Source organism: Bos taurus, chromosome 9 (assembly GCF_002263795.3).
Source record: "Bos taurus isolate L1 Dominette 01449 registration number 42190680 breed Hereford chromosome 9, ARS-UCD2.0, whole genome shotgun sequence".
Taxonomy (NCBI): Eukaryota; Metazoa; Chordata; class Mammalia; order Artiodactyla; family Bovidae; genus Bos; species Bos taurus.
In genome coordinates, this window is record NC_037336.1 from 87,889,836 (window position 1) to 87,917,518 (window position 27,683).

A 27,683-nucleotide genomic window follows, 5' to 3' on the forward strand; every position below is an offset into this window, starting at 1 on the left:
CCTGTCTGGTTTTCATTTGAGGAGCATGAAGGGCAGGAGAGGGAGGCTGTGGCTTATTAAAAGACAAAAGCAACAATTATCTTACGCTTCTCACATTTCAGCTTCTCCTTTCACTAGTTGTGCCTGAACACTGTTGTGTTTGTGACTGGCCATTGGAATGCAGTCCAGGGCTGGGATTTTCAGGGTCTGGCTGACTAGCCCCCCCTGCCGAGACTTCCCCAGGAGCTGCAGAGCTCCGGGTGACGTCTGGTGGAGAACCATCCTGCATTGTTCAGCCCAGGGTGGGGGACTATTTATTTTTGATTTTACGTTATTTCAGCTGTTTTCACTTTTTTCTTTATTGTTTTCTTGCCTCCTACAGAGTTCTCTTTTCAAGTCTGGCTGGGACAAGGGGGACACTCAGGGACTCAGCACACAGCATGGAGAACAGTTTTCCCCTCTCTCAGCAGTTCAAATAGCTTCTAAGCCACATCCATTTAACCCACTGTGGGCCTGAGCCCACGCCACGTTAGCTCAGCTGGGAGTTGTTGCCATGTTAAAATGGATAAAATCATTTCAATGCAGTCCATAGCTCCTTAACATGGTCTATTAGATAGGATGAGTGAAGTATATGTTTATTTTAAAAAACATATAATGTTGAGAAAGCATTTTTTAAACTAGCATTTGAGGATGCATTTAGTTCTGTAGTTTCACAACAGCTTTCTGACTTAAAAAGGTGATGTTTGAAACAATTTCTTTGCATTTCACAATTTTATTCCTGGCTTCCCATTGTATGAATTTTGCAGTATCTTTTTATCATATATTAATAAATCAGTTGAGGGGACAGCAGGCAATGTTGTTATGCCAGAAGTCTGACTTTATTGGTAACCATGGTCATTATGTTATCCATCTAGGGACGATCTAATACATTTTAGGTGTAGATATGTTAATAAAGGGCTTCCCTGGTGGCTCAGACAATAAAGACTCTGCTGCAACTCAGGAGACCGGGGTTTGATCCCTAGGTCAGGAAGATCCCCTGGAGGAGGGCATGGCAACCCACTCCAGTCTTCTTGCCTGGAGAATTCCATGGACAGAGGAGCCTGGTGGGCTACAGTCCATGGAGGTCACAAAGAGTCGGACACTACTGAGCGCACGCACACACACACACACACACGCACATTTTAATGTATATACACCCTTTCTCCTTGCTCAAACTCCCTGCTCTATAAATATGGAAATATTATCATTATTAATAAAAGAGATTCTGTATTCTCATCATAGAGTTAATGAGCACATTAGCATAATAATTACTTGAAATGGATATGAGAGGTTCACCACACATAACTAAAGATGCCTTGGAAAAGAACAGGAGTATTTATGACATCTCTCTTGTTGATTTCACAGGATTACCTTGACTGTATCAGGGACCAAACGAAACTTCCTCTGGGGACAGATGAAAGATCAGCCCTTTTTGGAAACATACAGGATATCTACCACTTTAATAGGTAAGTTAATACTCAGAAGATCGTTCTCACTTAAGAACATTATGAGTTTTTCTCAAATGAAGGTGGCCTCAGAAAACTTAACAGAAATCCTGATTCCACTTCATCAATTTCTGTGAGCTATCATGCCATGAAGTTTTCTACTTGGAAACATCCTTGTTTGTGTATGAGTCTCAGATTAATTCAGAATCCCATCCCATTCTATCCTCCTGGCTCAGAGAAGAGACCTATTCGCCATGACAGAACAGAGGCATCTTCGTTCCACAATGGCAGGTGAACAGGGCATCCAAAAATATATCCTGCCTCAGTCCCCAGCATCTCCACTCCCACTGGATTTTCTAAAATCTTTTCTCTGCCTAAGGAGTGGGCAAGAGAGTAAACACACAATAAATACTTTAATCATAACAGATATTAATGCAAATTAATAATTTAAATTTATAGTACTTAATTTAATTCAGACATCTATTGAGTTCCTACTGTGTAGCAGGCACGGGGCTTAGAAAAGTACCATAGGAAATAAGACAGACAGGGAGCTGAAGAGGATGGAGTGAGCTTATCAGTTATTATACTGTTAGTACCTCTTGGAAGACCAGGTAATAGGCAGGTAAAGAGCACAGACTCTAGTTTCCAACATATCTGGGTTTGCATGCCAACTGGGTCATGTCTATATTCTTTGGAGAATTTTAGATAGGATACAGATGGTCCCCGACTTAAGATGTTTCAACTCGTGATTTTTAATTTTTTTTTTTTTTTTTTTACTTTACAATGGTGCAAAAACAAGATCTGTTCAGTAGAAACCATATTTCAAATTTTGAATTTTTATTTCCTCCACTCCTCCCCAGGGAGTGAGCTACACCTCTCAGTCAGACAAACGATCACAATGGTAAAGAACCAATACACTTACAGCATTCTGTTTTCACTTTTAGTACAGTATTCAATACATTGCATGAGACAGTCAACATTTTATTACCAAAGAGGCTCTGTATTGGATAGTTTTGCCCAGCTGGAGGCTCGTGTAAGTGTTCTGAACACATTGAAGGTAGGTGAGGTGAGGCTTTTGTGTTCAGTTGATCAAGTGTATTTTTAACGCATCTTTAAAATTTTGTATTTATTTTTGGATTGGCTGCATCTTCATTGCCGCTTGTAGGCTTTCTCTAGTTGCAGTGATCAGGGGCCACTCTCTAGTTGCAGGGACTTCTCTTGATGCTGAGCACGGCCTCTAGAGCATGGCTTAGTTGTTGTGGCACACAGGCTTAGTTTCCCCGTGGCATGTGAAATCTTCCCAAACCAGGAATCAAAGCTGTGTCCCTTAAATTGACAGATTCTTAACCCCTGGACCACCAGGGAAGTCATTAATGCATTTCTGAGTTTGGACATTTTCAACTTATAGTGGGTTTATTGGGACATAATGCCCTCCCTCATTTCAAGTCTTGTTCATATCTTCCTATCTCTATAGGGTTTATTGCTTGCCTGTGTGCTAAGTTGCTTCAGTCGTGTCTGAGTCTGTGCAACCCCATGGACTATAGCCCCCAGGCTCCTCTGTCCATGGGAATTCTCCAGGCAAGAATACTGCAGTGGATTGCCATGCCCTCCTTCAGGGGATCTTCCTGACCCAGGGATCAAACCTGTATCTCTTGTGTCCCCTGCATTGGCAGGCAGATTCTTTGCCACTGGTACCACCTGGGAAGCCCGGAGTTACAGTAAAACCTCCTTAGAGAGTTCTATAATGCCCCATCATGGGATCACTCAACCAGAGTGTAAATTATAATACTGAAGTTAGTGTATGTGAGGTCCTTGAGGGTAGGATCCACATCTCCTTGGCTTTCCCTAATGTCCATGTGGATCCCGAACACCTAGCCCAAGCCTGGCCTCTGGGAGACATGTTTAAATTATCAACCTATCCCTTAATTTTGAAAGCCTGGAATATGAAAAAAAAGCCAATGCTGCAACATCTCTTTCGTTGGACTCAGTAGACTTTGAAAACCAATTTGTATGTTCTAAGACAGTGGTTCTGAACCCCGGTTACACATTGGAATCCCCTGGGAAGGATTGTGCTTTGCTTTGTTTTTAATATGATGACTTCTGCCCCCAAAAGTTCTAATTAATGGGTCTGTGGTGGGACCAGGGCATCAAGATTTTTTAAAAGGTCTTCAGATGCTGGGAAAGATTGAAGACAAAAGGAGAAGGAGGCAACAGAGGATGAGATAGATAGCATCACCGACTCAATGGACATGAATTTGAGCAAACTCCGGGAGACAGTGGAGGACAGAAGGAGCCAGGCATGCTACTGGAGTCCCTGGGGTCACAAAGAGTTGGACGTGACTTAGCAACTGAACAACAAGAGATGTGCAGCCATGGTTGAGAAACACTGTCTAGATAAAATAAATACAATAAAAAGAAAATAGAAGAATGGCATTAGGAAATGGGATTAGAGAATTTAGAATCTGCATGTGCATTAGTAACGTGCTGATGTTGGAACAGGCTTCATTTAGCAGCTCTGAGGGTAATAGTCCGAGCAACCATGAGTGGCTTCTCCACCCAGAGCTCCCTGATGGTTCAGTAACCCGGGAAGAAGAATCAGGCCTAGCATTGGGAGGCCCTGGCCTCAGCTTTCTGGTGGTTTGGCTGTGTGTTGACTATAATGACTGTTTATCTAGTGCTTGTCCATGCCAGAGGCCATAGAGCTTTATGTGCATTATCGCTTTATATAAGTCTGGGCTCCTCTAATTCCAAGCCCCAGGCATTTAGCTACATTCCCTCCTGCCAGAACAGAGCCCTGCTTTTCAGGTCTTGATTTGTGGCATTGTGGCACAGTCCAGGCAGGAAGGGTTTTCTACTCCTTGGAGTTTAAAGCTTCCTGTGTCTCCTAATTTAAAGGAAGACGAGACGGTAGTAGCCCCCAGTGTCAACAAGAAGGGACCTCAGCTGCAAAAGATGGAAGACAGGTCTTTATATGCCTGAATTGTTCTCTGTGCTTCTCTCTTTGGTGTTTGCTGAACAAGGAAATCAGACGTGACTAAAGTAAACCTGAGTCAGGGTGATGATGACAGGTGAGCCATCAGAGGGGACACGATTCTAGCTGATGGTGCTCATGCCTGTCCCTTTGGTAGATCACGTTTGTAAATCTCCTGCACATGCATTGTCTCCTTTCATCCTCTCAGCAGCTCTGAGGCGGGTAAGATGCAAAATGTATGCACATTGTTTGCACGGAGGAAACAGTATAGAAAGCCCTCTGCTCTAGGACATAGAGCTAGAAAACCAACCTAGCCTATTTTGATTTTTTTATTTTGTTTATTTTTAACTTTTTTTTTTATACTGGAGTATAGTTGGTTAACAATGTTGTGTTAGTTTCAGGTGTACAACAAAGTGATTCAGTTTTATATGTGTATATATATACACATATGTATATTTATATACACACACATATGAATCTATTCTTTTTCAAATTCTTTCCCCAGTTAGATTGTTACAGTATATTGAGCAGAGTTCCCAGTACTATACAGCAGATCCATGTTGGTTATCCATTTTAAATATAGCGGCATGTACATGTCAATCCCAAACTGCCCAAATGCCCCTTACACTCTAGTAAACATCAGTTTGTTCACTAAGTCTGTGAGTCTGTTTCTGTCTTGTATTTGTTTCATTTGTTTTAGATTCTGTGGACAAGTTATATCATATGACATTTTCCTATCTCTATATGACTAAATCCACTCAGTATGATAATAATCTCTGGGTTCATCCATGTTGCTGCAAATGGCCTTATTTTATTCTTTTTAATGACTTAGTAATATTCCATAGTAGATATGTACCACATCTTCTTATCCATTCTTCTATTGATGGAAGCCTATTTTAAACACCTGGTTTTGTTGAATCTCAACTAATGTTTCTCATTATTTTTTTTATTATTTCCAAGAATATTTTTCTGTTTAATTTTTACAGTTAATTGTCTGTATTATTTTCTCCCTATTTACTTTTATTTCCTTTCTCTTAACTCTGGACTGAATTTAGAGCTTAAATGTCTTTACTATTATATTTCATTAAGTAACAGTATTGTGGTGACTTTTTATGTTAATGCCTCTTATGAGCCCTCTGTTCTATACCCTACATCAATTGATTTCAAAGATACAACTATCTGGCAAATCTATGGTTAAGGCTTGAAATGATTTTAAAGTTTTTACTGGTTCAGGTCCAGATTTCTCAACATAATATAATACTGTTGCACCCAACTCAGCAAGATTTAAAATTCTAAAACTAAAGAGGGCAAAAAGAAAATGGTTTTATGATGGCCTAAAAAATTTTCTCTGGTGGCTCAGACAGGAAAGAATCTGCCTGCAATCCAGGAGACCTGGGTTGGGAAAATCCCCTGGAGAAGAAAATGGCTGCCCACTCCAGTATTCTTACCTGGAGAATCCCATGGACAGATGAGTCTGGCGAGCTACAGTCCACAGGATCCTACTGAGCAACTAACACTTTAGAAAATTTTAGCTGATTAGATTGTTTTTCAGGAAGTATTTCCAAAATACGGGAAAGCATATGATAAACACTTATAAAGCACCTCTATTCCATCAAGGCCTTCCTTTATGCCATATTTGCCTTAGAAATGCTTGAAAGTGTAAAGCTTTTACCAGTAATGCTGAGCCCCTGATATGCCCCTCCGAATTGCAGTCCACACTGCGGAGAATGGCACAGTGATGTGCTGGTGTGCCAGTTCTCCAGGGTGAGGACAAGGGAGGGGGAATCTGAGATTTATGTCTGCCAATTTCTATGGTATAAACACACCTACAGCAGATTTCAGGCTACTAAGAAGACCTCACTGAACAGGGAATTAGGAAGAGATGTACAGAATTGGCTCAGATGAGCCAGTATAATCTGGCTCAAAATACCACCATCACTGTAACTACCATCCAAGATTGGTGTTTCATCCCCAAGTATGATCTTTGTTGCCATGACTCTAAGTATACACACACAGTGTGCTTTAACTTACTTCAAACACAGCTGCACTGTATCAGACTTTTACAAGTCTTTTTCACGCAACGGTGCTTTTGAGATTTATAGTTCTACTTTGCTTATTTTAACTGCAATGTAATATTCCATTATGGGCTGTATTACCTTGCATTTTGCTGATTGCAATAAGACTAAGCCTCTTTTGTTTTTTGGCCACTTTGATTTCTTCTCTAAATTTCTGGCTCCTATTCATGCCCAGTTTTCTGTCAAGATGTTTCTCTTTCTTATGATTGTTTAGGAGTGCTTGATGAATTCTGTCTGGAGATCTTTGTGGATTATGCAAATTGTAGTCCTCCGTTAGTATGAGATTTGTCTTTTAATTATGGCTTCTTTGAAAAGAAGTTATAAAATTCATTATTTTGACTACTCTAAGTAAATGTAATTTTTATAGGATGAGAATTTTGTGTGTTTAAAAACTTATCTCTTTTATAAATGTGCCCAGTTCATAAATATGCTCTATATTTTTTCCTAAAAGTCTTAAAAGTTTTGCTTTTCACTTACATCTTTAATCTAAAATTGATGGAAATGTGGTATGTGATAGGAAATCGAAATCCTTGTTTTCAGGGAATTCCCTGAAAGTCCAGTGGGTTAGGACTGTGTGCTTTCACTGCTGAGGGTGTGTTTTGTCTACGGTCACACCACCCTGAACATGCCCAGTCTCATCTGGGTGTGTTTCCAATCCCTGGTTGGGGAACTTGTTAACATAAGATGTGCGAGCCATGCAGTGCAGCCAAAAAAGAAAAGAAAAAACCCTCTTTTCATCTAACTAGCCCATAGTCCCATCACCCATCTTTTCTGTGCTGATTTGTAGTTCTGCATTTCTCCCAGGTGAACTTCACCTGTGTGAATGGTTCTGTTTCTGGGCTCTGTTGTGTTGTGTTGGTCTCTTTGTCCATCCTTACTCCATACCACATCATCTTAATTATTTATTAAACCCATGTTGCTCTCCTTCTACGTGACTTAGGATTTCTTAACTCTTTGCACTGTCAAGTGATCTTTTCATTTCTTTTTGCTTCAGTTTGTCAAGTTCCATGAAGGGAGCTCTCTTGGGACTTTTATTGGAATTTTATTTAATTTATAGATTAATTTTGGCAGCAGTGATATCTTTATAATATTGGGTCATCCAACCATGAACATATCTCATGAATCAAGCTTTTTAAAAATACCCTATAATAACATTTTATGATTTCTCCATCACATTCATACATGTCACTTATTCTTTTTAGTGTTATTTTTGACTAGAATATTTTCCTATTTTTTAATTCACCATTATTGTCATGTAAGAATGCTTTCAATTTTTATATGTTGACACTATATTCAACCAACTTTTTAAACTGTCCCATCAGTTCTAATTGTTTATAGACCCTTTTAGGTTTTCTATGTAGACAATGGTTGTTTGAAAATCAGAATTTTTTGCTTTCCTTTACAGTTGTTCTGCCTCTTATATATATAATTGTTTTTTCTTGTCTTACTGCTTTCAGTAAGTCTTCTCAAACAGTGCTAATTAGATTCTTGCATTCTTAACTTCTTTCTGACATTAGCAGGAATGCTTTAACTGTTTCACCATTAATTATGATGTTTGTTCTGAGAAGTGTCTACACTTCTATTTTGCTGAGATTTTAGTGTGAATGAATATTTACTTTTATTGAATGTGTAATCATCCTTTAAAAAAATTAGTATATGATTTTTCTCCTATTCATAACGTGGCAAATTATATTAATATATATTAATGATTTGAATCATATGTACACTACTAGAATAACCCTGGATTTCCCAGGTGGCGGTAGTGGTAAAGAACCTGCCTGCCAGTGCAGGAGACATGAGAGACGGATTCAATCCCTGGGTTGGGAAGATCCCCTGGAGAAGGGAATGGCAACCCACTCCAGTATTCTTACTTGGAGAATCCCATGGACCGAGGATCCTGGCAGGCTACCGTCCATGGGGTTACAAAGAGTTGGACACGACTGAAGCAACTGAGCAATATAGCACAAAGTGACTTAGCTCACGTGCACACATAAAGCCTGCCTGGCCATGATGTTCCTATATTTGTGCATGATGAGTTTGTGTTTTTTAAAGAACTTTTCCATGCATGTTCATAAATGACAGTAATGTATGATTTCTTTCCTTATACTGTCTTTTTTCAATTTTGGCATATTACTAGATTCAAATTGTTATCTCATGAAATATTCCAATATGAACTGTTTTGAAATACAATTGAGATTTCATTTTTGTTGTCTTTTTTGTAGCCAAATCTTTCTCTCATAATCCCTATGATAGCCTGGAAATTTAAGACTCTGTTTTGATGTCTGGAAGAAATTCCCAAATGGTCAGGAAACTAGCTCAGTCCAAAGAAACCACTTTCCCCAGTGTAACTTGTTACCTCAACTTCCAGAACTTTTTTTTTTTTTCCTTAAGTGCATGTTAAAGAGATGTCGATAGTTTTTATACAGTGTCCCTCTCTTGAAATACAGAAGAGTTGTCTAGACTGTAATTTGAAAGTTTGAGGAAGTACGGACCATTTCTCTACATCAGAATTGTATTTTTAAATTATTTTTTAGTCAGAAAATCCCATGGGTGGAGGAGCCTGGTAGGCTGCAGTCCATGGGGTCGCTAAGAGTCCGACACAACTGAGCGGGTTCACTTTCACTTTGCACTTTCATGCATTGGAGAAGGACATGGCAACCCACTCCAGTGTTCTTGCCTGGAGAATCCCAGGGATGGGGGAGCCTGGTGGGCTGCCATCTATGGGGTCGCACAGAGTCGGACACGACTGAAGCGACTTAGCAGCCCCAGCACGATCATCTAAGCTCTCTTATTTCCTCAAAAGATGAGAGGAGAATTTTCCTATTTCCTTCAACTCCTTCTCTCTCTTTTTTAAAATTTTATTTATTTATTTGACTACGCTGGGTCACTGTGTGCAGCTTTCTCTAGTTGCGGCGAGTCGGGGACTCCTCTTTAGTTATAATGCGTGGGTTTCTCTTCGTGGCGACTTTTCTTGTTGTAGAGCTCGGGCTCTTGAGTCTGTGGGCTTCAGTAGTTGAAGCACATGAGCTTAGTTGCCCTGCAGCATATGGAATCTTCCCAGACCAGGATCTTCCCGAGATCAAACTTGAGTCCCCTGCATTGATAGGTGGATTATTAACTACCAGGAAACTACTACCCTTTCTTTTTATTGGGTATACCTATATTGAGTCACTGTTGCATGTCAAACACTAGGCTAAATCTATTAATCTAAAGATGAATGACATTGTTGTGTAGCAGAGGCAGTAAGTCATATACCCAAGGAATGAACAAAACTTTACTTTGAGAACTCTGAGGAGCAAGGAATTGATTTTATCTGAGGGATCAGTGAAAGCATCCCAGAGCAAGTAACTTACGTCTTAAGAAAATATTTATTTGGGTCGTGCTTCTTTTCTCCTTTGAAATGTTGTTTAGAAAGCAAATCATGGGGTCAGTTCAGTTCAGTTCAGTCACTCAGTTGTGTCTGACTCTTTGTGACCCCATGGACTACAACACCCCAGGCTTCCCTGTCCATCACCAACTCCCAGAGCTTACTCAAACTCATGTCCATTGAGTCAGTGATGCAATTCAACTGTCTCATTCTCTGTCATCCCCTTCTCCTCCCACCCTCGATCTTTCCCAGCATCAGGGTCTGTTTCAATGAGTCTGCTCTTTTTGCATCAGGTGGCCAGAGTACTGGAGCTTCAGCATCAGTCCTTCCAATGAATATTCAGGACTGATCTCCTTTAGGATGGACTGGTTGGATCTCCTTGCAGTCCAAGGACTCTCAAGAGTCTTCTCCAACACCACAGTTCAAAAGCATCAATTCTTTGACACTCAGACTTCTTTATAGTCCAACTCTTACATCCATGCATGACCACTGGAAAAATCATAGCTTTGACTAGACAGACTTTGGTTGGCAGTCACGTCTCTGCTTTTTAATATGCTGTCTAGCTTGGTCATAACTTTTCTTCTAAGGATCAAGCGTCTTTTAATTTCATGGCAGAAGTCACCATCTACAGTGATTTTGGAGCCCCCCAAAATAAAGTCTGTCACTGTTTCCACTGTTTCCCCATCTGTTTGCCATGAAGTGATGGGACCAGATGCCATGATCTTAGTTTTCTGAATGTTGAGTTTTAAGCCAACTTTTTCACTCTTCTCTTTCACTTTCATCAAGAGACTCTTTAGTTCTTCACTTTCTGCCGTAAGGGTGATGCCATCTGAATATCTGAGGTTATTGATATTTCTCCTGACAATCTTGATTCCAGCCTGTGCTTCTTCCGGCCCAGCGTTTCTCATGATGTACTCTGCATATAAGTTAAATAAGTAGGGTAACAATATACAGCCTTGATGCACTCCTTTCCTGATTTGGAACCAGTCTATTGTTCCATGTCCAGTTCTAACTGTTGCTTCTTGACCTCCATACAGGTTTCTCAAGAGGCAGGTCAGGTGGTCTGGTATTCCCATCTCTTGAAGAATTTTCCACAGTTAGTTGTGATCCATACAGTCAAAGGCTTTTCCGTAGTCAATAAGGCAGAAGTAGATGTTCTTCTGGAACTCTGTTTTTTTTTTCTATGAACCAAAGAATGTTGGCAATTTGATCTCTGGTTCCTCTGCCTTTTCTAAATCCAGCTTGAACATCCCAAATCATGAGATACATACAACAATAAGTCAGGGCAAGGTGGGAGCAGTTACCTTTTATATTAATGCATTTTCATACCATCAAAATGTCTTCAACTATTGCCCAGTAGTAAAAATATATTTTTACCCATAAACTTTTTTCCAAGTAGACTTTTCAAGACCAGTGTTAGCATATCAGTGAATTTAATGGAGCATTTGATACTATTAACCTCACTCCATTTTCTGTCTCCTAATCCACATGTGCCTCTGTAAATACCAACTGACCTGCTTGGTTGGGTGGGAAAAGGAAATGGAGCATAGAGTCTATTGTAGACCAAAAGAGGAGAGGCCCCTTCGTGAATCTTTTTTTTTTTTTTTCTTGTTTTCTTATGTACTTATGATATACAATAAGTTCAGCCAAACAGAATATTTTTAAATAATTGCCCCAATATAGACAAACAATTCAAAGTGGGTATAATCCAGAAAGTTCTACACGAGGAGACATTTGTCCACACTTTACTGTTCAGGAGAAAATGCTATGGTATTATATTTTAGCTAACATATTTTTATTTCTTAAAACTACAGCACAGAATAAACATACAGCAAAACATCAAGCACAAAAAAAGAGTTAAGCTTATACATTTTTGTAGACCAAAAGAGGAGAGGCCCCTTCGTGAATCTTGTTCAGTGGAAGGCAATAGAATCTGCAAGGTCTTATTACAATTCCTGAATTCAAGTACACATCAGTGAGAGAAAATCTTACAGAGAATATGTTCTGTAAAGGAGAACTGTGTTTCCTTTAACTGTCCATCCAAACAAGGAATATGAACTCTAGTAAGAAATAATATTTTCTTTTTTCATAATGCTATACAAAAGGGAGGAAATATTTGGAACAATTGCTGCAGGAAAAGGGAAAATACCCTAAATCTGATGGTAGAATGACTCTAATTTTAGCTCTGAGTACAAAACACAATTTGTGAGTCACTTCTTCCTGCTAATGTACTTGCAAAGCTGTTCATTAGTTTCACTGATGCAATGAAAAAGCTAGTCTCCACCCCATTAGGCTGTAACTCTAGAAGGACAGCCTGTTTCTGGTCTTTATGGAGTCCTTGGTATCCCTCTTTCCACGGCCCCATCTCTGTTCCCATAGTACATGGTGTATTATTTTCTAGTTAGTTGCTTTCCATATCTCCCACACTCCCTGTTGTTCGCCAAACAGCAGCTGGTGGGTTCCTTTCTATACCACCCACAAAAACACACTATGTTCATTCTGTCCTTAGACTCATGACCAATTTCTAAACTGACTTTCTCTTCCAACCCTCCGCAAACTTAGATATCACCTCCTCAGAGAGCATTCTGTGACTGCTCCAGTGCTCCGTCACCCACCCACCCAGCCTCAGGCACATTCTGCTACACTGTCTTTATTTCCCTCATAACACGTTGTTGTTACTTAATTGCTGAGTCATGTTTGACTCTTTTGTGACCCCATGGACTATAGCCCACCAGGCTCCTCTGTCCATGATATCCCAGGCAAGAATACTGGAGTGGGTTGCTGTTTCCTTCTCCAGGGGATCTTCCTGACCCGGGGATCAAACCCACATCTCCTGCATTGGCAGGCAGATTCTTCACCACTGAGCCACCAGCCCCTCATAACACGTAGTACAGTATTATATTCTGTTGTGTTTGTTTTGCTTTTCAGTAAAACCAACCCTTTGCCATTTTTCACATAAGCATTCTTAGTAAGCAATATTGTACTATGGTGTATGAGTTTCTACTGGCAAAGGAATAAAATTTATTTTTTCTTAATTTTTATTTTATTATAATAACAGCACTTAACATGAGATCTACCCTCTTAAATTTTTAAGCGTTCAATACTTCCCTTGTGGCTCAGACAGTAAAGAATCTGCCTGAAATGCAGGCGAGCTGGGTTCGATCCCTGGATAGGGAAGATTCCCTGGAGAAAGGAATGGCTACACACCTCAGTATTCTTCCCTGGAGAATCCCATGGTCAGAGGAGCCTGGAGAGCTATAGTCCATGGGGTTTCAGAGAGCCACTTTCACACACATGTTATTGTTAACTTAGATACTATGTTACAGCAGATCTCTAGAACCTATTCATCTGGTTTAGCTGAAACTTGATGCATCTTAGGTAATAGCTCATCCATTTACTCTTACCCCCAGCTGCTGGTAACCACCATTCTACTATCTGATGCTACGGGTGTGACTATTTTAGATTTCTAATATAAGTGGAATCATGCAGGATTTGTCCTTCTGTGACTGTTTTTTTTTTTTCCACTTGACATAATGCCAAGGTTCATCCATGTTGTCACAGAATTCCTTCTTTAAGACTGACATTTCACTGTATACATACACACACACACATATACATATATATACACACAAATACATATACATGCTTACCACATTTTCCTTATTCATCTTCATCCATTCATAGACATTTAAGTTGTATCCACATTTTGGCTGTTGTGAATACTTCTGCAACGAACGTGGTAGTGCTAACAGCTCTTCAAGACCCTGATTTCAATTTTTTATGTAAATACCCCAAGATTGGGCTTCCCTGGTGGCTCAGTTGGTAAAGAATCCTCCTGCAATGCAGGAGACCCAGGTTTGATCCCTGGGTGGGGATGATCCCCTGGAGAACGAAATGGCGATCCATTCCACTATTATTGCCTAGAAAATCCCATGTACAGAGGAGCCTCATGGGCTATAGTCCACAGGGTCACAAAGAGTAGGACACAGCTGACCATCTGAGCATAGCATAGCATACTGCAAGGTTGGATTGCTGGATCGTATATTAGTTCTACTCTTAATTTTTTGGAGAATCTCCATACTGCTTTCCATGGAGGCTGCACCATTTTGCATTCCTATCAGCAATGCATGAGGGTTCCAGTTCTTCACATCCTTGCCAACATTTGTTGTCTTTTGTTTTACGTTGTGTTCTTTATTTCTTCAGTTGTTAACATTCATCACCCCTGATCAGAACGTAAGTACGGTAGGACAGAGCTTTCGTCCATGTTCTTAACCCCATCCCCTCCTGCCTGTAATAGTCCTGACAAATGAGGCTTTCAGTAATGACCATGTTGAATGGAGCACTAACAGGGTGATCAGCCAGCTGTATCAGGATGGTTGCTCTGATGACAGGCGTGTGAAGGAAATCAGACTACTGACTCCTCACTGTTTCCATTATTTTGTAAAAGGGTTGTAAAGGAAAGCTGCCCAGATGACTCACACAAGGCCTCCCAGGTAGGCGCTAGCAGGTTGAAGACACCATAATGTGGAGACTAGCCCTCAGCTTTCTTGAGTCAATCTGAAAAATAAATTTTTCAATAGGTGTGTTTATAATAGTGTGGAACTGGGATTCACAAACCCTGATACTAAGCCTAGCTATGCCTATTAATTATTTGTTGTGTGACCTAAGGTAAGCAACCTCCCTTTTATGAGCCCTGGTTTGCTCATCTTAAAATTTGGGAGTAGGACTGGAAGGCATCTGAGCTCCTTCCCAGTTCTGCTTCTTGAGCAATGAATGCCATTCGTTTACAGGTGAGCTATACCAGAGTCTGGGTGGGTCCTCAAGACACTTTGTCCTACCAGGAGATCCAAGCTGGAGTTGAAATTAAAGCTCCAAGAGGAGCTTGATGAGCGTAACACTGAGAACAGAGGGAGTTAAATATTGTCAAGGAGTATTTCTGTTAAGCCTTGGAAGTATGAAAAATATGATGGATTCTGCTCAAAATTCTTCTCCCCTTAGAAACAGCAGAATATTGAAAGACATGATTACATAACTTACATCCAGAGCACTCCATCCTCCAACAGTGGAAAACACTGGTCCAGATATATTGCCTTTTTAGCTGTTCTTTTTGTTTGACCTTTTATTTTACTTCATCCAGTATTTGGATCCCAGTGATGAAATTTCAGCTATCTTTAATTTAATCACAGCCATCCTTCTATAAAGGGCTTCCCTGTGGTTCAGGTGGTGAAGAATCTGCCTGCAATGCAGGAGACCTGGGTTCAATCCCTGGATTGGGAAGATGCTTTGCAGGAGGGCATGGCAACCCACTCCAGTATTCTTGTCTGGAGAATCCAGATGGACAGAGGAGCCTGGTGGGCTACAGTCCATGGGGTCACTAAGAGTCAGACACAACTGAGCAACTAAGCACATCCTTCCATAAAGGATATTGATAAAATGATCAGAACTATACATTCCAAACAAAAATAATCTTACAAATGGTATGTTTTGTGGAATATTACGGAAGAATGTTTGAAATTGGGTCTGTCCTAAAACCATGCATTGGTAAAAGTTCCTTTCAAAGTACAAGCTTGGTCAGTGGATTTCAATGTAGCAGGGTATAGGATTATATGGTTTCAGACCCCAGCAAACCTCTAAGAAACTACCACTTGTTGAGTTTCAGTGTTTTATCAAAGAAAGATATCCATAGAGGCTACTAAAATACTCCTACCTTTTCCGATGATATATTTGTGTGAGGCTGTTGAAATGCTGAGCAGACATGAGCAGCCATCTGTGTTCTATTAAGATAAGCATTAGAGATTTGCAAATTATAAAACAATACTACTCTTCTCACTAAATTTTGTTTTATAAAATCTATTTTTCACAAAAAAGTTACTTGTATTAACTTGTACTATATATATAATTACATAAATTGATCTTTTAAAAATTACATAGCAGCCTTAATTTCTAATAAGTATTGATATAATCCACATAAAGAATGTTTAAAAGGTAAGCAGGTCTTGACACCAAAATGTTTGAGAATCACTGGCTTGAGTAAGGAGCATGCTATGTAAAACTACACTTCTGTGCAGACCTTACGGCTGGATGGTAGTATCTTACCTTCAAAACTAGACTCTTCCTTCATTGGCAGGCAGCTGCTTTAACTGAGCCACCAGGGAAGCCCTACCTTCCAATAAGAAAGAACAAATGAAAATCCCCAGATATTTGGGGTGAACCACTAACATGAATGACAAAAGCCAAAATGATTAAAATGATTGTGGAGCAGAAAGCAAAGAGCAGGAAAGTTAAGTCCAAAATAACAATAGTCATCATTATCACCTCCTTATAAATATGAGAGCACTTTTGCACCCATAAAATAATAATAGAAACATAAGTACCCAAAGAACATGTAAACACACACACACACACTTTGAAGCTGAAGATCAGATAGTAGAGATGAAACAATTCAATAGAAGCGATAGAAAATAAAAGATGAAATCTGAGAAAACAGAACAATAAACAAGAAGATGAAAAATAGAGAAAAATGAGATAGTCTAGAGTATCTAATCTAATGGAGGGGAGGAAATATTAAAACTGTGATTCAAGAACAGAGGTTCCTTAGCTTTTTGGCCCCAGGATCTGACTTCCTTGGTGGCTCAGATGGTAAAGTATCTGCCTACAATGTGGGAGACCTGGGTTCGAACTCTGGGTCGAGAAGATCCTCTGGAGAAGGAAATGGCAACCCACGCCAGTACTCTTGCCTGGAAAATCCCATGAAAGGAGGAGCCTGGTGAGCTATAGTCTGTGAGGTCGCAAAGAGTAGGACACAACTGAGCGACTAAACTTTCACTTTCAGGATATATATGCTTAAAAATTCTAAGTGCCCCAAAAGCTTATTTTATTTATGATTTATGATGTTTCTATCTACCATAATAGAAATTAAAACTGTTGTTGTTGTTCAGTCACTCAGTCGTGTCTGACTCTTTGTGACCCCATGGACTGCAGCATGCCAGGCTTCCCTGTCCTTCACTATCTCTCAGAGCTTGCTCAAATTCATGTCCATTTAGTCAGTGATGCAACCCATCCATCTTGTCCTCTGTCATCCGCTTCTCCTCCCGCCTTCAATCTTTCCCAGCATCAAGGTCTGTTCCAATGAGTAAGCTCTTCATATCAGGTGGCCAAAGTATTGGAGCTTCAGCATCAGTCCTTCCAGTGAATATTCAGGACTGATTTCCTTTAGGATGGACCAGTTGGCTCTCCTTGCAGGCCAAGGGACTCTCAAGAGTCTTCTCCAACACCACAGTTCAAAAGCACCAATTCTTTGGCATTCAGACTTCTTTATAGTCCAACTCTCACATCCATACATGACTACTGGTAAAACCATAGCTCTGACTAGACAGACCATTTTTGGCAAAGTAATGTCTCTGCTTTTTAATATGCTGTCTAATTGATCATACCTTTTCTTCCAAGGATCAAGCATCTTTTAATTTCATGGCTGCAATCACCATATGCAGTGATTTTTCAGCCCAAGAAAATAGTCTGTCACTGTTTCCATTGTTTCCCCATCTTTTTGCCATGAAGTGATAGGACCAGATGCCATGATCTTAGTTTTCTGAATGTTGAGTTTTAGCCTGCTTTTTCACTCTCCTCTTTCACCTTCATCAAGAGGTTCTTATATTAAAACTGAGAAGTTATTAAAATATTAATGTGTTCAATAATAATAAATTCACAGATTTCTAGAAAAGCTTACTACTCTTCCCATTAACATTTTTTGCATGTTGGAATTGTTTTACATTACTGTTTGACTTACTGGAAGACAGCTGGATTCTCATATCTGCTTCTGCTTTCCATCTGTGATATCACAGGTCATGTAGCCTCTCAAAAGGCCACTGTACTCTCATGAGAGAATGAGGATAAAAAATCTGATAGAGTCAAGTATTTTATAAAATATATTGACCTTTTGGACTTCCTGAAGGGATCGTAAGAACCCAGGGAGCATTTTGAGAACTGATGATCAAGTTCAGTTCAGTTCAGTCACTCAGTCGTGTCAGAATCTTTGCGACCCCATGAATTGCAGCACACCAGGCCTCCCTGTCCATCACCAACTCCCGGAGTTTACCCAAACTCATGTCCATTGAGTTGGTGATGCCATCCAGCCATCTCATCCTCTGTCGTGCCCTTCTCCTCCTGCCCCCAATCCCTCCCAGCATCAGAGTCTTTTCCAGTGATTCAACTCTTCACATCAGGTAGCCAAAGTATTGGAGTTTCAGCTTTAGCGTCAGTCCTTCCAAAGAACACCCAGGACTGATCTCCTTTAGGATGGACTGGTTGGATCTCTTGCAGTCCAAGGGACTCTCAAGAATCTTCTCCAACACCATAGTTCAAAAGTATCAATTCTTTGGGACTCAGCTTTCTTCACAGTCCAACTCTCACATCTATACATGACTACTGGAAAAACCATAGCCTTGACTAGATGGACCTTTGTTGGCAAAGTCATGTCTCTGCTTTTCAATATGCTATCTAGGTTGGTCATAACTTTCCTTCCAAGGAGTAAGAGTCTTTTAATTTTATGGCTGCAATCACCATCTGCAGTGATTTTGGAGCCCCCCAAAAAATAAAGTCTGACACTGTTTTCAATGTTTCCCCATCTATTTCCCATGAAGTGATGGGACCGGATGCCATGATCTTCGTTTTCTGAATGTTGAGTTTTAAGCCAGCTTTTTCACTCTCCTCCTTCACCTTCATCAATAGGCTTCTCAGTTCCTCTTCACTTTCTGCCATAAGGGTGGTGTCATCTGCATATCTGAGGTGATTGGTATTTCTCTTGGCAATCTTGATTCCAGCTTGTTGTTCTTCCAGCCCAGCGTTTCTCATGATGTACTCTGCATAGAAGTTAAATAAGCAGGGTGACAATATACAGCCTTGATGTACTCCTTTTCCTATTTGGAACCAGTCTGTTGTTCCATGTCCAGTTCTAACTGTTGCTTCCTGACCTGCATACAGGTTTCTCAAGAGGCAGGTCAGGTGGCCTGGTATTCCCATCTCTTTCAGAATTTTCCACAGTTTGTTGTGATCCACACAGTCAAAGGCTTTGGCATAGTCAATAAAGCAGAAGTAGATGTTTTTCTTGAACTCTCTTGCTTTTTCCATGATCCAGCAGATGTTGGCAATTTGATCTCTGGTTCCTCTGCCTTTTCTAAAACCAGCTTGAACATCTGGAAGTTCACAGTTCACATATTGCTGAAGCCTGGCTTGGAGAATTTTGAGCATTACTTTACTAGCATGTGAGATGAGTGCAATTGTGAGGTAGTTTGAGCATTCTTTGGCATTGTCTTTCTTTGGGATTGGAATGAAAACTGACCTTTTCCAGTCCTGTGGCCACTGCTGAGTTTTCCAAATTTGCTGGCATATTGAGTGCAGCACTTTCACAGCATCATCTTTCAGGATTTGAAATAACTCAACTGGAACTCCATCACCTCCGCTAGCTTTGTTCATAGTGATGCTTTCTAAGGCCCACTTGACTTCACATTGCAGGATGTCTGGCTCTAGGTGAGTGATCACACCATCGTGATTATCTGGGTCGTGAAGGTCTTTTTTGTACAGTTCTTCTGTGTATTCTTGCCACCTCTTCTTAATAGCTTCTGCTTCTGTTAGGTCCATACCATTTCTGTCCTTTATTGTGCCCATCTTTGCATGAAGTGTTCCCTTGGTATCTCTAATTTTCTTGAAGAGATCTCTAGTCTTTCCCATTCTGTTGTTTTCCTCTATTTCTTTGCATTGATCGCTGAGGAAGGCTTTCTTATCTCTTCTTGCTATTCTTTGGAACTCTGCATTCAGATGTTTATATCTTTCCTTTTCTCCTTTGCTTTTCACTCCTCTTCTTTTCACAGCTATTTGTAAGGCCTCCCCAGACAGCCATTTTGCTTTTCTGCATTTCTTTTCCATGGGGATGGTCTTGATCCCTGTCTCCTGTACAATGTCACGAACCTCATTCCATAGTTCATCAGGCACTCTATCTATCAGATCTAGGCCCTTAAATCTATTTCTCACTTCCACTGTACAATCATAAGGGATTTGATTTAGGTCATACCTGAATGGTCTAGTGGTTTTCCCTACTTTCTTCAATTTCAGTCTGAATTTGGCAATAAGGAGTTCATGATCTGAGCCACAGTCAGCTCCTGGTCTTGTTTTTATTGACTGTATAGAGCTTCTCCATCTTTGGCTGCAAAGAATGTAATCAGTCTGATTTCGGTGTTGACCATCTGGTAATGTCCATATGTAGAGTCTTCTCTTGTGTTGTTGGAAGAGGGTGTTTGCTGTGACCAGTGCATTTTCTTGGCAAAACTCTATTAGTCTTTGCCCTGCTTCATTTTGTATTCCAAGGCCAAATTTGCCTGTTACTCCAGGTGTTTCTTGACTTCCTACTTTTGCATTCTAGTCCCCTATAATGAAAAGGACATCTTTTTGGGGTGTTAGTTCTAAAAGGTCTTGTAGGTCTTCATAGAACCGTTCAACTTCAGCTTCTTCAGCGTTTCTGGTTGGGGCATAGACTTGGATTACTGTGATATTGAATGGTTTGCGTTGGAAACAAACGGAGATCATTCTGTCGTTTTTGAGATTGCATCCAAGTACTGCATTTCAAACTCTTTTGTTGACCATGATGGCTACTCCATTTCTTCTGAGGGATTCCTGCCCGCAGTAGTAGATATAATGGTCATCTGAGTTAAATTCACCCATTCCAGTCCATTTGAGTTCGCTGATTCCTAGAATGTCGACATCCACTCTCGTCATCTCCTGTTTGACCACTTCCAATTTGCCTTGATTCATGGACCTGACATTCCAGGTTCCTATGCAATATTGCTCTTTACAGCATCAGACCTTGCTTCTATCACCAGTCACATCCACAACTGTGTATTGTTTTTGCTTTGGCTCCATCCCTTCATTCTTTCTGGAGTTATTTCTCCACTGATCTCCAGTAGCATATTGGGCACCTACTGACCTGGAGAGTTCCTCTTTCAGTATCCCATCATTTTGCCTTTTCATACTGTTCATGGGGTTCTCAAGGCAAGAATACTGAAGTGGTTTGCCATTCCCTTCTCCAGTGGACCACGTTTTGTCAGACTCTTCACCATGACCTGCCCGTCTTGGGTGGCCCCACAGGCATGGCTTAGTTTCATTGAGGGCATCAGAGGACAGACACACTGAAACCATACTCACAGAAAACTAGTCATTCAGTTAGTTACTTAATGAATCATTAAAAATAAATAATATAGATTTTCATCTGAGGAAAGAGATTTCCTCCCCTGGCATATTTTCCTTTACAACACTATCTCTGTTTATAATTTTCTGTTTATCAGTGTGATTTTTCACTGCATGTCTGACTCTTCAGTGGATTCCAAGCTCCAAGAGACCATAATCTCACTTGGCTCATTGGTGTATTTGTTCTTAGTGCTTTGTATGCTGTCTGGTACCTGGAAAGCTATGAGATGAATAAGTAAGTGTGTGTGAACATGTGTGCAGATTTTAACAAATGTCAGGCAGACTGAAATGTTGAGTAGGACCTATCTCTGGGTGGGAAGTTGCAGGTCAGACCTATGTTTACCCCTCTGGTCCTCCATGACCTCAGGCAAGCCACTTATCTAAGCCTTGGATGTAATGATAAGACCTCAGATATCCAATTAAATGGTTCCTTATATGCCATGTAAATGTTTAAACTTCTAAGTTATTTAAAATATCCTCAACCCTCAGACCACAGCCTAATACGTTCTTTTTTTTTTCCTTTTTTTTTTTAGTGAACTTCTGCAAGAGTTGGAAAACTGTGAAAATGATCCTGTGGCCATAGCAGAGTGCTTTGTGTCCAAGGTAAGCAGGGTTCATCTCTCTGAGCCAACCAAGACAGAGACAGAGACACACTGTTTTCATTGTAAAGTTAAGATGACCGATGTGTTCCATACTGGATGAAGTTCACCACTAATCTGTCTCACTCTGAGGGTTTTTTCTTCCCACTAGCCAGGGGAAAAAAAATTCAGTTCCCAGTAAGTTGTGTGTGTAATTGTGTAGTCACTTCAGTTGTGTCCAACTCTTTGCAATCCTGTGGACCGTAGGCCCCCAGGCTCTTCTGTCCATGGGATTCTCCAGGCAAGAATACTGGAGTGGATTTCCATTCCCTTCTCTAGAGGATCTTCCCGAGCCAGGGATAGAACCCACATCTCTTACGTCTCCTGCATTGGCAGGCGGGTTCTTTACCACTATAGCCACCTGGGAAACCCAATAAAACTTAGCAGTTGTTTTAGAAATTGTGTAATAAATAAGTGATGCTACATATCTGTCCTCAGAAAGACTTTAAACTTGGGAAGAGGAGAGTCCAGAATAGAAGAATGTTAGAAAAATATGTACATATAAAATATGACTAGATCAGTTATAAAAATCTGTAAGAATAGAAATACTTTACATATATATAAATATATGTATTTAATATACTGCCATATACATATGTATGTACACATAGTTAGATATATATAGATAAAGAATATATGCATATATATGGCACTAGCTTACTCATTTAGTGGAAAAACAGATCAGAATTATCTCCTGCCTCTTAAATATGCCCTTTAATTCTCCTACTTTCTTCTTAAATCTCACTGATGGCTTGGAAAAAATGCAAGGAGAGGATTTGAATTTTAGAGCTTAAATGACAGTCAGTTTATATTCTGTACCCAGGTAAGAGAATTCTGAAACATATAAGGGAATCCTTTACAACATTACTTTCTTGATGTCCTACTGTAAATAGAATCTTATCTTACATTTCTCTAAAAATTCAGCAGCTTTTGTTTGGAAAACCTCTAGCAGAAATTGTCTTTCCAGCAAAACTTCATGTGATTTTTACAGTTGTGGTTTCAAATGTACAAAGGTTGATGCAAAGTTCATGATGGCACTTTTGGGTCAACTGAGAGTTAGCACCTCATTTAGAGTCTCGGAGGCCAGTGTGAACTTGGAGAGGTCCTCCCAGCCTGACCGGGTTCCGGGGTTATTCCACAAGGTTATTTCTGATGATCCAGTGGTTTTGAATCCAAACATAACACTCTTGGTTCTACTCAAGTGGGGCTCCTTAAAGGCCATTGACGGACTTATATATAAAACACTCCTGACTTTGTGGGTGGCAGTGTATGTGTTAACATACAAAATGTTTGTGCATACACGCTTACACACACAATTCTTCTCACAAGTGGCCTGTGTCACAGTGAAGGGTAAGAATTTGGAAAAGAGAAGGAAAATGAAAGAGGGAGAAATGGGCAAAAGATAACGCTGAGTATATCAAAGAAACTGTGTTAGAATAACCACAGTGAATAAACAACAAGAAGCTTTCGGAAACATCGGGGCTTTTCTGGTAACTGTAATCACAAGTTGATTAAAGACGGTCCAGCATATGCTTAGCTCTGGCTCAATTATTCACATAAAAGTTTGTTTATGCGCCAGGTTGCCAACTCCCAAATCTGATTTCTTGTTGCGATATTGCCAAGTTTAATTGGAAGACTGATTGCAGCACTCCACACTCCTGTGTGTGAGCAGGGAATAGTGAGGGGGTGTGTGTGGGTCTGGCACAGCCTGCTTCTCACTCAGCACCCTGAAATTTAGAAGATGTTACACTTTGTGAAACATAAGCAGCTGCTCACCTCTGGGGAGGAGTGGAAAATTGCTTTAATTGAAGGGCCGTTAATGAAAGAGGTGAAGCTGGCGGTTGCCGTCTGCTTTTATCTGAGTCACTGGGGCTTACATGGAGAGTCAACTTTGACCTTGCTTTTGTGTATGGCTAGGCGACAGAAATCCCTCCCGACAGGAGGAGGACACAGCCCTTCTTACCTGCTGCCCAGAAAAGAACAACAAAGCGCTGCAGAAGCCACTCTCAGGAGGGGTGAAAGTCCCCGCCAGGCAGGCCGGGCTCTCGCCCACCAAGCGCTCGCCTGCTCTTAGGGCTCTGGAAACACCTGGAACGGGTTTCCGCGGTTTCCTGCCTTCACCTCCACTCTCATTTCCGTCACTTAGCTTGACTGTCAGCCAGGCTGACCCTGGGTGACATTTAGGAGGGAAGTTTGTCTTCGGAGGCCCAACTTCCCTTAACCGCCTCCTTTCACCTGATGCGTGGCCCCCTCCTCATTGGAGCCTGTCTCCTTTCAGTGCCCAGGCCTGTGTGTGTGCACACACACATGCACACACACACATATGCACACATACACACCCACACACACACACGAGCCACTTGTTTAAATTATCCTCAGGAAACTGCTGGTATCAGATAATAGGTATGATTGGAGTCTATTCAAGTCAGTGTCGTGGGCTTCCCGAATGGCGCTAGGGATAAAGAACCCCCTACCAATGCAGGAGACATAAGAGACACAGGTTCGACCCCTAGGTCCGGGAGATCCCCTGGAGGAGGGTATGGCAACCCACTCCAGTATTCTTGCCTGCAGAATCCCATGGACAGAGGAGCCCGGTGGGCTATAGTCCATAGGGTCACAAAGAGTCAGACATGCCTGAATGACTTAGCATGCACACACACGAATCAGTGTCTCCTTACAGAGTAAGCCTTTCTCAGTAGTGTCCTGTGAAAACTGCTCAGTCATCAGTGAGTGTGTGTGTGTGTGTGTGTGTGTGAAAAGTAGAGGGAGGGAGAAAGATGGAGTGGGGAGACATTAACATTATGGCAGAAGAAACCCTAAAGTCACACAGATTTCTATTCTCTGATTATTCATTCAGGAAATGTTCAAACACCCTTTGTGTTCAGTTGGCCCTGATGGCTATATTTTGGTTCTTTCATAATTCAATGTCTTATTTTGACATCATCACTAATTGCAACTTGAAAGTGTTAAACAACCAGAAAAAGATATCTGGTTTTATATAATTTTCTCTCATTGCCTTCTTTCTCCCTAAATACTTCTGAAAAGGATTTGAGTGCATATATCATAAGAAATAGTTATTCAGGGATTAACTAAGTAGGAGTTATTGACTTTTGTGTAAAGCCATTATTTAACTGTCCACAGGGCTTATAAATTCAAGATCAAATATGCATTTGGTTCTATATTAAGAATATATAAGTGATTTAAATTGAAACTGCCTAATTTAAGACAGAAGCAGAGCCATGATGTCACAGAATGCCCCAAAACTCAGTTGTGCAGAGAAGCCTTGAGGTGTTTTTAGGGTAGCTCATGTAGATGATGTAATTTAGAATGTTTCTATTGAGGCCATTGTGTTTGGTATTTCATATGATGCTAAGTTTAAGGAAATCAGCCAAATAGCTGTTCAACCCCATACTGAGTGCGGCAGGAGGCAGGAACAAAGCAAGAAAGTGTGAGAGTGTGAGTACACCCAGAGAAGGGCTCCAGGGACTTCCCTGGTGGCCCAGTGGTTAAGACTCCGCACTCTGTGCTTCCACGGCGGGGGAATACAGCTCACTCCCAGACCAAAGGATAGAAAGAGAGGGGGACACTCCAGTCTGATGTTCATTTCCTGGAAGACCTTGGGCAAGGCACTGTGCCTGCCTTATCCTGGGGAAAGTGGAACACTCCAGTGCCTTCAGGAGCTAAGCTGATGAACACAGCGCGTGAAGGGGCCCAGGCAGAGGCCAGAGCGTCAAGGTACTTGTGTCTTGGGGACAGAAGTGTTATGTGAAACTGTAGGCCTAGGGCCTGTGGATCTAATACTTTTTTAAGAGAAGCCAGAAATCAAAAAATTTTTATCTTCTAATTTTTAGAATTTGGCAACTTAGTCTTTTTTTAATATTATGCTTAAAACTTTGGCAGCATACTATGTTGGCAAGGCCATGGGGAAACAGACACTCCTTTAATTGTGGGAAAACAAAGTAGACCCTGTGGAGGGGAATTTGGCTATGTCTAGGAAAAGTACATCTGAATTCACCCTTCATTCCAGCAATCCTACTTCCAGAAATCTATTCTAAAGATATAGTGACAAAATCTCAACAAAGGTGATGTTTTACTTTATAGTACTAATTGTTACAATTTATAAATCTATATAAGGTACACGCCTGCATGTGTGTGTGCTCAATTGTGTCTCACTCTTTGCGACCCCATGGATGTAGCCCACCAGGCTGCTCTGTCAATGGGATTTTTCAGGCAAGAATACTGGAGTGGGTTGCCATTGCCTTCTCCAGGCGACCTTCCTGACCCAGGGTCAAACCTGCATCTCCTGCATTGGCAGGCGGATTCTTTACTGCTGAGCCACCTATAGAAATATGCAATACATGGAAACAGCCCAAATGTTCATGAACAAAACCTGGTTGAATAAACTGTGGCATATCCACATAATAAAGTAGTACAAAGCAGTAAAAGCAAATAAAGAATATTGCTATATACTCCTAGAAAGGGGATGGGGTGGGGAGTCTAGCACTGTGGTTCTCAGAGTGTGGTCTCTGGACCACATCATATAGGAACTTGTTAGAAAGCAGATTCTCAGGCCCTACCCAGACCTACCAAATCAGAAACTCTGGAGGGTGCAACACAATAATCTGTGTTTTAATAAGCCCTCAAGGTAATTCTAATGCTCAAGTTTGAGAATCACTGACATAACTCGCTTTTATTTATCTAGAAATGGGGAAGGTTATACTTATATTTCAATGTGTATGTTTAAAAAAAATTTAAAAAGATAAACTGTAAGATTAGAAGTTGGTTCCTGAGGGGAAAGACAGGGAATGGACTAGAATGAGAAAGCATAGAAGCCAGACTTCTCTAATTGTGCATTTCTTTGGAGAGTTGACTTTGAAACCACGTATTTATTTTACATAATTATAAGACAAAGTTGAAGTTTAAAACAGCCTTCAAAAAATGAAAGCAGATTGAAACAATGAACCTAACTGTGAATCCAGTTTGTAGCCTGACCAGGCAGAGGAAATGCCAATCAATTAAAATATATGCTATGGGCAAAATACAGCAAATACATCCTTAACCGTTTTCAGTAATTATATCATATATGATGGTTTCAGTATTGTTATTCCAAAATTGTGTGTATTGTGGGATAAAGCAAATGAATATTCACAGCTGTGTCATTGAGAACTGGAATTGGCAAGAGAAAGAAAATACAGATTAAGAATGAGGCTAATTAGAAACACTCTAGTCCTGAATCTGAATTGCAAGAATTAGCATGAACTAAGCATGTGTTTTTGAAAAAGGCAATGGCACCCCACTCCAGTACTCTTGCCTGGAAAATCCCATGGATGGAGGAGCCTGGTGGGCTACAGTCCATGGGGTCGTGAAGAGTCGGACACAACTGAACAACTTCACTTTCACTTTTCACTTTCCTGCACTGGAGAAGGAAATGGCAACCCACTCCAGTATGCTTGCCTGGAGAATCCCAGGGACGGGAGCCTGGTGGGCCACCATCTATGGGGTCGCATAGAGTCGGACACAACTGACGTGACTTAGCAGCAGCAGCAGCAACAGCAGCAGCCAGTACTCTTGCCTGGAAAATCTGAATTGCAAGAATTAGCATGAACTAAGCATGTGTTTTTGGAAAAGGCAATGACAACCCACTCCAGTATTCTTGCCTGGAGAATCCCAGGGACAGGGGAGCCTGGTGGGCTGCCGTCTATGGGGTCGCACAGAGTCAGACACAACTGAAGTGACTTAGCAGCAGCAGCCGCAGCAAGCATGTGTTTTAGCTTTAGAAACACCATATTTCTAGCTCTGTCCACTGAGAAGGCCTAGAAATAATAATTAACCTGGTAGCAAGAGCATCGCTAACGCTCAGATTGTGGTTTCCACATACTGTTGCCTACGTGAAGGAATCCGGGCTCCATGGAGAACAAGTGTGGGAGGGAAATG

At 40.8% G+C, this 27,683-nt stretch overlaps 1 protein-coding gene across 6 annotated transcripts in view; it reads left to right on the forward strand.

Moving 5' to 3' along the window:
- Nucleotides 1-27,683, forward strand: part of PLEKHG1 (pleckstrin homology and RhoGEF domain containing G1) — a 248,869-nt gene that overhangs the window by 172,325 nt on the left and 48,861 nt on the right. For all 6 annotated transcript variants that reach the window (XM_024996654.2, XM_024996651.2, XM_024996655.2 and 3 more), the window contains 2 exons: nt 1,384-1,484; nt 21,645-21,714. In XM_024996654.2, the coding sequence (XP_024852422.1) occupies nt 1,384-1,484; nt 21,645-21,714 (171 nt within the window). The remainder of the gene's footprint in view (nt 1-1,383; nt 1,485-21,644; nt 21,715-27,683) is intronic.